Source organism: Tiliqua scincoides, chromosome 1 (assembly GCF_035046505.1).
Source record: "Tiliqua scincoides isolate rTilSci1 chromosome 1, rTilSci1.hap2, whole genome shotgun sequence".
NCBI lineage: Eukaryota > Metazoa > Chordata > Lepidosauria > Squamata > Scincidae > Tiliqua > Tiliqua scincoides.
The window spans coordinates 73,203,609-73,217,667 of NC_089821.1; the positions used below are offsets into that span (position 1 = coordinate 73,203,609).

Genomic DNA, 14,059 nt, shown 5'->3' on the forward strand with positions numbered 1-14,059 from the left:
ATTAAATTAAATTTGATTTCGTCGTGGGGGGGCCACAAAATCTTCTTTCATCCTGGGTAGCAGATGCCTTAACTATACAACTGTTCCATTTTACGCTTTTTAAAAAGTTTGGGTGTGATACCACTTCCAGAAATGATGTCAATTCCGGGGCATCATTTTGTACTTGGCACCAGGCTACACTTTCATTAGCTATGCCACTTACACAGGCCAACACACATTTTGCTTCCTTATACGTTACACCAGTTCCTGGGTATATTTGTGGTGTTGATTCAAAAAATTGCATCCGTTTGACCCTCTCACGTCTAGTTTTGGATACATGGCGTAGCCTCTTTAGTGAATGGTTCAAGCAGCTTCCTCGTGAGGGATGAGGAAAAACTTTTCTGACCCGCAATTTTATAAGCCTGTGTTTATCCTATCCAACTTTCCAGCGCCGATGCAGCTGTACTAACAGGGCATGCACCACATCCTTTGATGGGGGTACAGTCATGGAGGCTTCTTAAAGGAAAGGGGATGTTTGTTCCCTTACCTTGGAGCTGCATTGTGGTTGTATCAGCGCTGGAAAGTTGGAAAGGATTAGGTTCCAAGACTGACTTCTCGTGTCCTCTAAGCCAGGTATAAAGATGTCATGGAATCCCACATATTCAGAGTTCAGTGCTGGCAAGCCTATGACCAAGGGCCAGATTTCACACAACCATGTTCTGCATGCCATCACAGTTTGACTTTTTCAATGGATTTGTGTCTGTGCCAAGCTATTAATTGCTTAATGCAGTGATTGCAGCTTTTAAACATCCTGAAAAATCTTTGAAAAATGAGTTCATTTAGAATGTTTTCCTTCTTCTTTTGTCTTTAATTGCCCATCTTTCTTTAATAAACTTTCATATCTAAGCATTTTTGTTGTCTCTAGTAAATTCGGTTGGGTGCATGCTTCTAGCGGCGCCACCCATCGGGGGATTTTGGTCTTTGTATTTTAGCCCAGATCCATAATATCCATTATGTATCCATCGGGGATACATCTGTCTTTGTATTTTAGCCCAGATCCATAATAAAGATTTCCTTAATATATGATTATTGAATTGCTTATATTCGTTTGCTTTTCCATACCAAACAAATGCATGCCATCCCCATTCAAGATCATGTCCCTCCAGTTTAAGTATTCCCCTCCATTTTAAGTATTCTTAAGAAGAACTTAAGAACTTAAGTATTCTTAAGAAGAACTGTTAAGACAGGGTGTGGAGATGGATTGGTGGACTCGCTTGCAATTTGATTCAAAATTTGGGAAAGATAAACAAGAAGGATTCTATTCAGAACAGATGCCATTTGATAGAATACTCTTAGAAACAAAAGAAAAATATATCAAAAGAATGTATATGTTCCTATTGGATTTTGAGATGCATGAAGAAACAATAAAAGAATGTATGATAAAATGTGCGCAAAATGTAGGCCATAATATTACATTAGAACAATGGGAACAGAATTGGAAATATAATATAAAATTTACTAGAGCAACAAATTTTAAAGAAAACGTATATAAAATGTTTTATAGATGGTACATGACACCAGTAAAACTGTTAAAAATGAATCAGAACATATCAAAAAATTGTTGGAAGTGTAAATGTGAAGAAGGGACGTTTTCTCATATGTGGTGGACATGTAAAAAAATGCAAGCATACTGGAAAATGGTAAGGAATCTAATACAAGAGATTGTTGGATTTACGATACCGCTGAAACCAGAGTTATTTTTGCTTAATATCACCTTAGATATTATAGTTAAAGAAAATGATGTGTATTTAGTTATTATGATATTAACTGCTGCAAGGATTTTATATGCTGGATAGTGGAAAGATATTAAAATTCCAACGAAAGATGAATTAATAGAGAAAATAATGAATGTGGCGGAAATTGATAGGCTTACAGAGATTTTGGATCAACAGCATAAACCGACACAGATGGAGACCATTTTATACTTGGTTGAAAATGAAGTTGTAGATGTATAAGATAGGGCATGTAGATGAATATACTGTATACATGATATATTATACAGGATATGATACGATAGATAAATGATATTCAGAGGTTAAACTAGAAGAGGAACAAGATTAGAAGATATGTATTGAATGATTAGATATATTGATATATGATTGCCTGCAGCCGTCAACGGTATGTTTTTGTGTGTTTTTTTGTGTTGTGTATTGAGTTTGTGTTATGTGTTTGTTTATATTTGTTGTTTTTATTTTGGGAAATAATTAAAAAAATTTTTTTTAAAAAAAGAATGTTTTCCTTAAGCAGAACAGCCCCATAGTATTAGGATGAAATTATTCCCTTTTCTCCCAGTTCTGAGCTGATTGTTGTTTTTTATAATCTACACCACCTCTCTAATCCATCTAGCCCTGGAAGCCCCAGTTCAAATTGCAAGGCTTATTTAGATGGTATACTATGGACAGGGTACATTTCACTTCTATGCAATGTGTAATTAATATAATTGGACTTAAGTAGAGTTCATGGTAAGAAATAATACAGATGCTTCCAGTATTTACAAACCTACATGGCCATTACATGAGAGCAAGTGAGAGAGAGAACACTTATTGGTCATCCTGCAGTAACTCAATATGCAAGTACAGCAGATGGCTAAACCCAAATGCACTGTCAGAGATGTGAGCTCGAACATCACTGACTATATATCAGCTTGCTCTGCAAATAAGGCAGAGAGTTGATTTGTGGCTCATCTTCTGGAGTGAGATCTGCATTAGTTGAAGCCATAGGCAGTTACAGGTGAGTGCAAGGTGAATTGTAGTGTACACTTTTCTAAAACACTGCTGCAGAGCTCATGCACGTTGAACATATATGATTTACGTTGCATGATACATATATGATACACACTCCTCACTTGCATATGATGGTTTTCAGTGCTAAACATTCCCCAAAGAGCATGGTCATAGGATTGTCCCATATGACATTATGGGCGCAATCCTACCCTGTGCTGGAACAGGCAAGCCAAGAGGCTTGCGCTGTATCCAGTGCAGGATAGGGGCCAAAAGCGGATCAGCCAGAGGTAGGGGGAAAAGAAACTTTCCCCTTACCCCTGCAAAAGGCGCCCTTTTCCCTGTGGGTTTCCTCAGACTTGCGCCACCTCTTGAGCTGGCACAAGTCCAAGAAGAGCAGAGTGACTTGAAGCCACTCCGTTCTCCCTGGGAACGGGGGTTGGAATCCAGCATAATGCTGGATCCCAGCCCCCCTCTCACTCCCCACCTCAGCCCAGGCAGGCTGATGCAAACCTCAGCAAGGAAGCTGGCATGGAGGCTTATGTCAGATTCCTCAGGCTGGCGCTCCTCTGTGTGCCAGCCTGGCTTCCTCTTGAGGAGCTGCAAACCTGCCTTATGGCACATTTGCGACCCTTCTGGGCCAGCACAAGGGACTTGTGCCATCCCATGGGCGCCTCTGGATTGTGCCTATGATGTTTTATATGGGAACATTTTCTCACAGGACAGTTCATCCTGCAGTTATGGTGACTCAGCTGCTGTGGCAAAAAAGAGCTGAAAAGTTGGTGGAGTATATTTTTCCTTACTGCTATAGTTATTTGATCATGTACAGAAGATCTTAACACTCTGTAGTTCATGTTTCCCCCAGCAAGGGATACAAGCCCTGACTACGTCTCTAAATGGCTGTGACATTTTGAGGCTCCATCCACTGGGTTTCCCAGTGTTGGTTTGAATTCAGGCATGCACTTCAGAGTAGAGAAAGACTCCTCACTATCTTAATGTTAGTAAATTGAGCAGAGCATTCTGTGTGCCAGCAATGTGTGGCTGGACCCCCATTGATATCTAGCCTATTGGCCTCTCACTTTTGTTTTGTTTTGAGTTGCTTACAAGAAGATGAAACTGTCTCAAGCTGTTTTCTGCTAGTCTTCTCCTCCCCTTCCATGCGTTTTGGCTTTTGTTCTGTCCAGTTTGATAAATAGTCTCATAATGATTCTTGTTAGAGCTTTAGTTCTCCTTGTGTTTGTAAGCTGGTGCTGCTAATTACCCAATTATCTGCCTGTGCTGCTGTGCTATCTTGGAACAAAGAATTCAGACACAGTAGGGCCAAACCACAAATGGCATGGAATTCTACATTTCCCTCCTCACTTTAAACAATAGGTATATTCAAAATCAGAGTTAGGCAGGCTATAAAATGGCATGGAGAACTTTGCTGGCACAAGATGGTCACTAGCTTAGATGTCTTTAAAAGGTGGTTAGACAAATTAAGGGAGGATGGGTCTATCAATGTCTAGTAGTCCGGTCAATGTCTATATGGAACATATATATATTTCACCTATGAGGAAAAGAAATCAAGGGCCCCTGTATCTTCCCTGAATCCTTTTCCTGCAGGTGAAAAAGCAGTTTGAGGAGGAGGATGTTTGAACTGGAAAACCTAATACAGAAGAGGGAAAATAATTAAGTAGCTTCTTTCCATCCACCTTTCTGCTGACCTTCTCACACAACCTGCTCCAGCTTATTTTTTGTGTGTTTTAAAAACACTGAAAAAAATCACATACAGTACTATGTTCTGTAACTTTTAACAGGTGAGTACTAGTCCAGATTTCTGAAGAGGAGCATATTATTTTGCTAAGAAGAAAAGTTTTCATCCCAAACTGCTCTTGGCTGACTGGAGCAACTACAGAGCTCCTATTTATGGTAAAGGTCTCCTGCTCTAGAGCTAATACATGAAGATGTAATTCATGAAAAAAAAACTCCCTATTCACAATTAAGGATGACGAGCTAAATATTGTACAGTATTTTCTTGTGCAAAAGGATTGGTGGAGGAAAGAGGGATTGCTTAAAAAGTAAGGGGACTCGTTTTCTCCAGTGTTTGAGCCATAATTAGATTAAAAAGAGGGCCTTTTGCTTGAGAACCAGCCTGGACTGTGAATGAAGATACCAGATGTCATACTTGAGGAATTCCTCATTTTTCATAACTAAATATGTAGCCATTGCTTATATGCAAATGTACAGTGGTTTCACTACATAATACAGATTAATACCTCATATCTATAAAGCCATTACTCTGGTAGTGAAGAGGGATATTTCTTCCTCTGGGGAAAGCACATGCACATACACATCCCCAACAGTGTGGTCTAAAAGCACGTGTTCCTTGATAAAATGAATGACTATGTGATCAGCCCTATCAAGTTTTCCCTCCAGGCCTAAGTAACCGCTTTGCATTTGTCAAGGAATAAGTTCCTTCAAATTTGTCAGGGCTGGCTGAAGATATTTTTATTGCTCACAGTGCATGAACTAAGAGGTGCACTCCAGTACATTACAGGGGCTCATGGGACACACAGCTCATCTTCTACACTACAGTGAACGTATGCAACCTGGAAAGGTGTCCTGGGATGCACTTTGTAGGTTTTATGGTTTTTCCAGGTCTAAAAGGGTGAGTTTGGCCACCATGTAGTACTTAAGCCACATATACTGAGGGCAGGGATAACCCAGCAAGTGTATATGCAGCTGCTTGGAACACTTGTGCAATTTGAGTCTACCCTGAACTCAGTCTCCTAGATCTAAACCCAGTTTTACACATGTAGTTCACTTCCAGATCAGTTTGGACCACTTGTTCAGTGTCCTTTAGGTCTGACTCTGATGTAGTCTCATATTTTAATGAATAGTATGCATAGAAACATGATTTTGCAGAAAATATCATTGAGTGGTAACGAACAGGAGTTTAGTTTGTGTATCTTACTTGCAAAATCAACATTTTTTTAACAATACAGATTAAATCTTCTTCATGGATTCCTTCACAGAAAAGAAATGTTATGTTAGAATTGGCCATTATTCTCTCTTGATTTTATTTTCCCACTCGTATAATGGGAAATTCATTATACGAAGGAACTTTTCTTCCTTGTCCTGTCTTGTTGGTGGTTTTCAGTGAATAAATATACATTTCAAGGAGTGTGTGCAGAAGAATTGAAGGCTATGCAAATACTTCAGAAGTGTCAGTACTCCCGGCAGCTCTGAAAAAAGGTTCAGAGCTACCTGAAACTCAAGAGTGCTAAATATAGAAGTGCCAACAATTACCCATTATGGAATGTTTAAGGATGTGGAAGGGTTTCTTTGTGGAACAGAAAACATATTTCCTCAGACCCCTCTGTATCCCATTGTCAGTCAGTCTGTATCTTTGCCATTCATATGGATCTAGATTCTTGGCAGTAAGAGTACCTGGGACCACTGTATAGTAAAGTTGCATGACTTTCATAACCCAGATGCCCTTTTCTCTTTTTATCACTTTCAGGTGTCTGCAAAATCCCCCCAGATAGTTCAGGCACAACGTAAACCCTCAAGGTAAGGCTCAGTGTTTGATGAGACTGCTGAGGGGGTTTTCCTTTGCAATCCGGATACAATTTTATTTGTAATCAGGGATACAAAAACACTCCTCTGTTATTTCCATGGGTATCTTCTGCTTTGCTGAAAATGGACACTGCACGTTTGGAACATCAGTGTTCAAAAGCCAACATGCAAATATTGCAAGGATCGATTTTTTTTCCACATTGTTGTTTGCTTGCTAGGTCACTTGTTGACTTGGATCCTCCTGTTACTGTGTTTTGTTTCCATTTAAAGGTACTGTGTCCTGGTTTATTATACATGGTTTCCTATTGAAAGGCACATCACTCCCACTTTGGAAGTGAATGGGGTAGACTTGTACTTTAAAAAGTTCAGTATGGGAGTGTATGTGGATAGCCTCCCCCCTTAAACTTTTCCCATGTTATTCTTGTATGGAGTGCTATTGCTGATGCTTGTTTCTCATTTGAAGTGTTGGCCAGAATGTTGTTTCGCAAAGGGCATAAATTGGTGTTCTTTTCATTTTTCCTCCCGTGAATCCACAGTAATCTGCTGGAAGCTAGTTTATGTATTTGAGTGTATTTGGAAGTATGTTTTTGTATTCAAAGCTGTAAATGTGGATTTTACTCGAGAAAACAAGAATCATGGATACTAACGGCATCCCTGTTTGTGAGAAGAAGGGTGCAGTCCTAACCCCTTATGTCAGTGCTTTCCAGCACTGGCATAAGGGCAAGGCAGCTCCAAGGTAAGACAACAAACATTCCCTTACTTTGAGGAGGCCTCTGTGAGTGACACCCAACTGCAGGATGCAGCACATGTCCCATTGGCACCACTATGCCAGTGCTGGAAAGCACTGACATAAGGGGTTAGGATTGCACCCAAAATGTGCTAACTCCTTGTGATTTATAACACAGAATCAGTGTTGACTTCCAGTGTTCTGGCCTGTTGTGCAAAAGCTTAAATTAATTTTGTTTGCATTTATTTTAAAATTTGTAGGCCACTTTTCACAATAAGCTCAAAGTGGCTTACAACAGCTTTAAAACAAACAGACAAGCACAAAGTAAACCAGTACAAACAACACCACAGAAGTGCAATAAAAACTAGTGGAGAGAACAGACAGATGCCCCCCCCCCCCCCCCGCACACCCTTCATTCAACATCACCACAATTAATAGTGGAATCATTCTCACAGTTGTTCCCCTGGTCTTTCTGATAGTCTTTTCTGTTCCCAGATTTCACTTGCAACATCAGCACTGCTTTATTTATAACCTTGATTTGCAGCAGTGCTCTGGTAAAAGGGAGGCACAAAGACCATCTTGGGAAAAGAAAAAGTTGGGAATCTATTCTTCCTTCCTTGGAGGACTATCACCTTACTTCTAATAAATAAACTTTGTTTGTTGATCTATTAAAGCTACCATGGAATAACTACAGTTATTTTGCAATAGAGAAGCCCACTTTGTAATACCAAAGCCCACTTGTAATGCTCTGTGAACACACTTCAGACTTGACAGCAAAAGCAAAGTGAATTTGCAAAGCAAAGCACGATGTTCAGGAATGATATAACCCCGCATATCTTAAGGCCTTTGCTCAAGGTGTTTACACCATTGATTGTTCAATTGCTTCTCTTTGGCCTAGGAGCATAAGTCTAAATCAGGCCATGGAGGACACTTGTGAACTAGATCTGGTATATGTCACAGAACGGATAATTGCTGTCAACTTTGCAAGTTCATCAGAGGAGCAGACTTTCCACAGCAACCTGAAGGAGGTGGCGCAAATGCTTAAGTCCAAACATGGAGATAGTTACCTGGTAAGGCATTTTCAAGATTTTGATTTACAGCATATCCAGGCTGACTGTTTTTCATATTATCTGCTTCAGGAAAATCACACACAGAGGGACCTGTATTCTGCACATGCTATCCTGTAATGTAACACTGGTTGCACCTGGCTTCCTTTTGTTGTCATTTAACAAAAGCTTATAGCTTATCAAAGAGGTACAAATTTTGTTGAAATTGGTTTGGACTCTGGAAGAAGGCTTGCATTGACCTTTTCCAGCCTATCTCTTCTCATTTGCTCTCTGACAAGTGTGACCCCCTTCCTTTTAATGGTGAGTTTGTGCCATGGTACCTGTGCACTCAATCCGCATAGACAACCTTGCTAATTTTGTCCACTGTTGTCTGTTAGCAGAAGCTAAGCTTGGCAACTTCAAGACCCTAGTCCACAATTCAATTTTAGCAGACTGCGTTAAATGTATGGTTCTGCCTAATTGTACATGGAAGCAACTGGACTAATGTAGAACCTGCTTCTTAAATAGAAAAGAAATTATAAACTCATGCTTCCAGGAACAGAACACATGCATGCCATAGCCATGAAATTCTATTTTTGTTGCTCTCCTTACACTCTTTCCTACCATGGCTGTTGCACAGCCCTGTGTCTACTGTACAAATAAATGCTTCTAACAATATTTTTTTCCCCTTCCCCTTCACTAGCTTTTTAACCTGTCGGAGAAAAGGCATGACATCAGCACACTCCACTCTAAGGTAAGATGGAGCCATCTATGAACAAAATTGTTGGTGGTGAGGGTGTTCAGTAAGTTTAGGGCCCAATCCTATGCTCAGTGGAACGGCTCCATGCTGCCAAACACTGTTGCAAATGTGCCGTAAGGCATGTTTGCCAGCCTCAGCCCCGGGCTCCTGCAGGTGCTAGCCCAGTGCCGGCTGGTGCTGGGCTAGCGTGGGGTGGTCACCCAGCTTCTGCAGCTTGGTGGTCTCCTGGACCTCTGAGCTGCAGAACAGTAGGCGGGGGCAGCGATGGGGGTGGGGAGGAGGCGTTCTGGGGAGGGGGGAGGCTGGTGGGGGGCGGAGAAAGGGCGGGGAGGAGGTGTGATGGGGAGGTGTGACGCGGGGAGGAGGGCTGGCTGGAGGCATGCCTGGGGGAGGGATGGAGCTCTGCTCCGCAGTATTCAGGACACTCGTGTAGGGCTGCACGCCCTACACGAGTGCCTTTACCTTACCGCCGACCTTTTGGTCAGTGGTAAAGTGAGTAGCCCCATTGTGGGGCTGCTTACCTTACTCAGGGGAAGGGGGCGAAAGTTCCCTTCCCCCGAGGCGCCTCCTGCAGTAGCCCAGGAGGAGCAGGATCCGGCGACAGCCCTTCTTGGTGCTGCCGAGCCTGGGTGCCCCAGGCAGCTCAGGATTGGGCTGCCCAGCTACAATCCTAGCCACACTTTCCTGAGAGTAAGCTCCATTCACTGTTATGGAACTTACTTCTGAGTAGACAGGCATAGGATTGATCTCTTAGACTGTTATTCTGTCTTACTCATCTGAAACAAACGACTCTAGTTGTAAAGAAGCAAATCCAGTTTTTAGTTTTATAGTGCATATTGTCTGGCAGAAAAATTATCATCATTTGTTATTGGAACTCCTGCAGTAGCTTTGAGGAGAGGGGAGAGGTGAAGGCCATCTCCCCACCTCCTGGCCTTACATGTCTGGGGAAGCTGCCTTAGACCTGCATTTAGCCTTTGAATAGCCATACATACATACAGTGTATGTTCATATGTAGTGTGTGTATATGTATATGTTTATGTAAACAGAGTTTTACCGTATCCATTCTTGAGCTTATCACAGCATTTGGGTTGTCTCTGAACCACTGAATAAAGGAGGATATCCTGTAATAACATAACATATTTTGTTGAATCCATCATGATCAGGTGGAGAAATTCATGACTTAGGGTTTTGGAACAGCAGGGCAGGAAATGTTAAAATCAGTTTTCATGTGCTCAGCAGCTTAGCGAAAAATGAGGTTTTGAGTGTAGACATATCAAGTCCTCAAAATGTTGACCTTTGATGCTCATTTGTCACGAGTGGAGAAGTCAACAGCTGTTGTTCTGGTGAAAATTTCGAAAGAAACCTATTGTGATATTACTGCATTCAAACTTTCTGTGGAGCTGTTTTGAATAAGTAAACAAATGGAGACAGTGGAAGACTCACTTCTGTTCACAAATATTGACATCTGAGCATTTCCAGCAAAGGAGCCATGTACCTGCCACTTCCTGGAATGAAGAGCCAGGCTTCATAGAGTTACATTGGTTGCTTGGATCAGGTTCTGAAAAGGCTATGCAGTTCACTGAACCATGGTGAGATCCAAACGGGAATTTGGATCTATAACCTCTGAGTCTAAAAATATCAACCCAGCTATTAGTTCTACTTTCCTTGAGCCGTGTGTGCTTTTTTGGCTCTGGACTTGGCATCCAGAGGGGACTGCGTGAGCTGCCACTGTTCTTTTTGGATTCCCTTTTAATGTGCTGTTTCTTAAGCCCTTTGTATGTGTTTCTCTCACTCTCTGTTTGTTTTGTCCACTAATCCTACCATGCTGCTGCTGTCTTTGGAAACCAAAGAGGCTGTTCATCAACCCAGAGCCAGGCACATGGCTGAAATATTTATCCTGCCTCTTTGCTCTAAATCCTAAAGGAACAGCTAATGTTGTAGGCTTGCTACCATATTTTTCAAGTGATTGTGGCAGCAGGTTGATAACGATAGATTGGCAAGCAGTAGTAATGGAGGAGAAGAAAAAGATAAGCCTCCTAGTCTTCTGAGGGCAGAGAAGGGAAGCTGATTGTCTCCTATGAGCAGAGAAAATGGCATGGCTGGAATGGAATGCACTTGTGTAGTATGCCTTATAACAACACTGGAAGGGAGGTCCTTATTATTACTACGCATTGCAGGTGGAATGAGGGACAGGTGGGAAAGGTCTGGAGACCATAATGACTTTAAGATCATGTTCATGGCCAGTCTTGAACTGGAGACTTTCCAGCTCCCAGCTCAAGCTCTTGTCTTCTCTGCACTACTGCACCAACTGATGGAGGTAGGCAGCATTATGAGTTCATATGCTGTTACCTCTGCGGGCAACGTTCACCCATTCCTATAATCATGTTCATTTAGGACATGCCTTTTGTTAGCATTAACCTAAAAGTCAAGAAAAGACTTGGCCTTTGGCAAGTAAATACCGCTCATTGGATCCATTCAAGGGGGAATCTCAACTTAACACTTCTTTTATCCTCTTTTTTGGCCACCCCCTCTCTCCTCGTATCACAGGTGCTGGATTTTGGGTGGCCTGATTTGCACACACCTGCCCTGGAGAAGATATGCAGCGTCTGCAAGGCCATGGATACGTGGCTCAATGCTGATCCTCACAATGTAGTGGTTCTCCACAATAAGGTGAGAAAAGGGAAAGGGTTTCCCAAGAGGGTTTTCCCTGGCTAAGGCGCCCTGGGAGAGAAGAAAATATTCTGGCAAGGGGTCATTGTAAGTATGATGGAAAGGCAGAGACGAAAGAATGAAGGAGAGCTGTAGTTTTGACTTTGATGTTGCAAAGAATAAACTCTTCAGCAGATACACGGCAAATACTGTAACGTGAAGCCACTTTTGCTCTTGCATGAAGCCACTAGTTGTTGGTAAATGAGTTGGGCACAAGCAGAAGCCACCAGTTTCTTGGCTGTGATCATGGAGTTGCCAGAAACACCATCAGTTATGTGTATCTATATGCATCTGCTCTGAGCACTTTTAAAAGATTTTAAAACATGCCTGATACTACACGTTTACATACTTAACCTGTGCTGGCCCCATGAGTGTCTTTTTGTTGTACATGGTGGTGAAAAGAGGATGCAGAGTTTCAGCACATTTGAGAAAATGTAGGGGAGAAAATGCCGGGAGCGACAGGAAGAAAAGAGGAACTGAAGAGAAACCTGAGAAAGAAGACAGCCAATTTGCAAGGCACCAGAAAGTGTAGGAATAGGGCAGGGCTGCAGGGAGATTAGGTGGGTCCTGGAAGGTTTTTCAGCAAGAACCCTTCAGTGCCTGTGTCCCTGATTCTTCTCAGGCTTCCCTGCTCTTGGATGAAGCATCCTGGTTGCTTCCACTTTGGGAACGGTGTGGTTTGTTCCCGCTTTGTTCTCATAGGGTGACACTGTTGCAGGCTGGATGGCACTCCTACTTGGGGCCTTTTTAATGTTGGGAAAACTATCCCTGGCAACCCCACCCTCTCCGCAGCCATGGAAGAGGGAACCTGGGTAAGAGAACTGAAAAGGAAATTTCTATGCTAGGGTGTGTGCTCTCCAGCTAGTGACGGATAATTGGTTGCTTTGAAGCAACAGTGGTTGGGTCATTTGTGGGGTTGAGTCGTGAATGGGATTTTTGTTTGTTTATTGTAATAGTTGCTCACTAAATGGATGTGTTTTAAATCTATAAGACAAAGGAATATTTTTCATACTCACTGGACTTAAAATGTGAAGGCGGATCAGAAACAGAGTCCTTAGCACCCTTGCTAAACTATATTGAGGGAAGCCTCGATATGTGTTTGCTGTGTAAGTTCTTCTCTTGGAGAACTTCAATGGAGGCTGATTTTCACTGGAGAATGCACACTGTAATCCATCCATTTCTGTGTTCTTGGAACTGCTGCACGTTGATCATTTTATCCTGCGCTACCCACCCCCCACTCTCTTGTTACCATTGTGCTGCTGGAATGTCACTGATGAAGCAATGTTGTTGCTATGTTTGGACATTTTGTTGTCTTCTTTCCATTGCTGATGTCAAAGGATGGGACAGTATGGTTGCTAATTAAGGAAGCATCTGTGTAGTCCGTTCTTGTTCTCTTTTTTTCAGATACTAGATTCAATCAGGAATGCAGGAAGTGGAAAAGGCAGGCCCCTTTTCTTTTGAGAATCTCTGAGGGCCACATCTCATTACTTTTAAGTGTGCATACTGGACCAGTATTTCTTATTAAATGTAGTGCATGGAGTGATGGCAATGTACCACATGGGCGAAATTGCAGCAGGGCAGTGTGTTAAGGCACCCCACCCCTGCTGTTAATTTGCCCTACTTTTTCATGTGGCCCCCACCCTTTCCAACATGCTATTTAAAGAAGAAGAAAAAAGAAAGAAAAATTGGGATTCTTAAGGGGAAAAAAAGCCAGGCCGACATATGTAACACATATATTTTGACCCACACTGTAGTAGAATTGAGTGCTGGGCTTTCAGTGAAGCCCAAAGACTCCATAGGTGTGTGTGAAGTGTGTGACTAGATGAATATTAGACTGGAATTGAATAGATATTCACAGTTTGTGAGAGAAGGAAGTGCTTCAATCCATAACAGTGTTTAGATTTCCCTGACAAAAATACAACCAACATTGGACATCCATGGAAGATTCATTACATTCATTTTTAATGCATCTGTGGGCACCTTTTGTTTTCTGTATGCACTCCTTTTGTTGTCTGGAATCTACCTGAATCTATTTGGAGAAATTGTCTGGAAATTTGGGAGTGGGATGTCATCGATGTGCTAAAATTATCCAGTCCTACTTTCACTATCTCATGACTTGGGAAAACGTATCTTGGTTTTGAATCAGTGTCTGGAGGTTGAATGCATGACGTAAGATGGATAGAAACTGTATCTGGATAAGAAAGAGAAGATGCTTGTGGAAGATCCATCTGTGACTGGGGAAGTGCAAGTGCCTGTGGTCAATGAGGTTTCTATTCTCCTGACTAAGCAGTTTGCGGAATGACAGTGCGTTGTTCATGGGATCTCAAGTAGCTGTGGTGGGCAGATGCACTGTTTATAGATTTTATATCTAATACCATGGCTGCAAACCTTTCTGGAAAGGAGGGTCTTGCCACCCTTATATACACACAGAAGTGAGTGGCTTCAAGGCCAAGTAGAGGTTCGAACATAGCTATCTCAGTTCCATATTCCAGATTAT

General features: G+C 42.0%; 1 protein-coding gene across 1 annotated transcript in view; it reads left to right on the top strand.

The window, feature by feature from the left end:
* The window catches only part of TNS1 (tensin 1), a 365,505-nt gene that overhangs the window by 248,537 nt on the left and 102,909 nt on the right, over positions 1-14,059 (top strand). The window contains exons 6-9 of the mRNA XM_066611663.1: positions 6,265-6,314; positions 7,946-8,117; positions 8,797-8,847; positions 11,401-11,523. Coding sequence (XP_066467760.1) covers positions 6,265-6,314; positions 7,946-8,117; positions 8,797-8,847; positions 11,401-11,523 — 396 coding nt within the window. The remainder of the gene's footprint in view (positions 1-6,264; positions 6,315-7,945; positions 8,118-8,796; positions 8,848-11,400; positions 11,524-14,059) is intronic.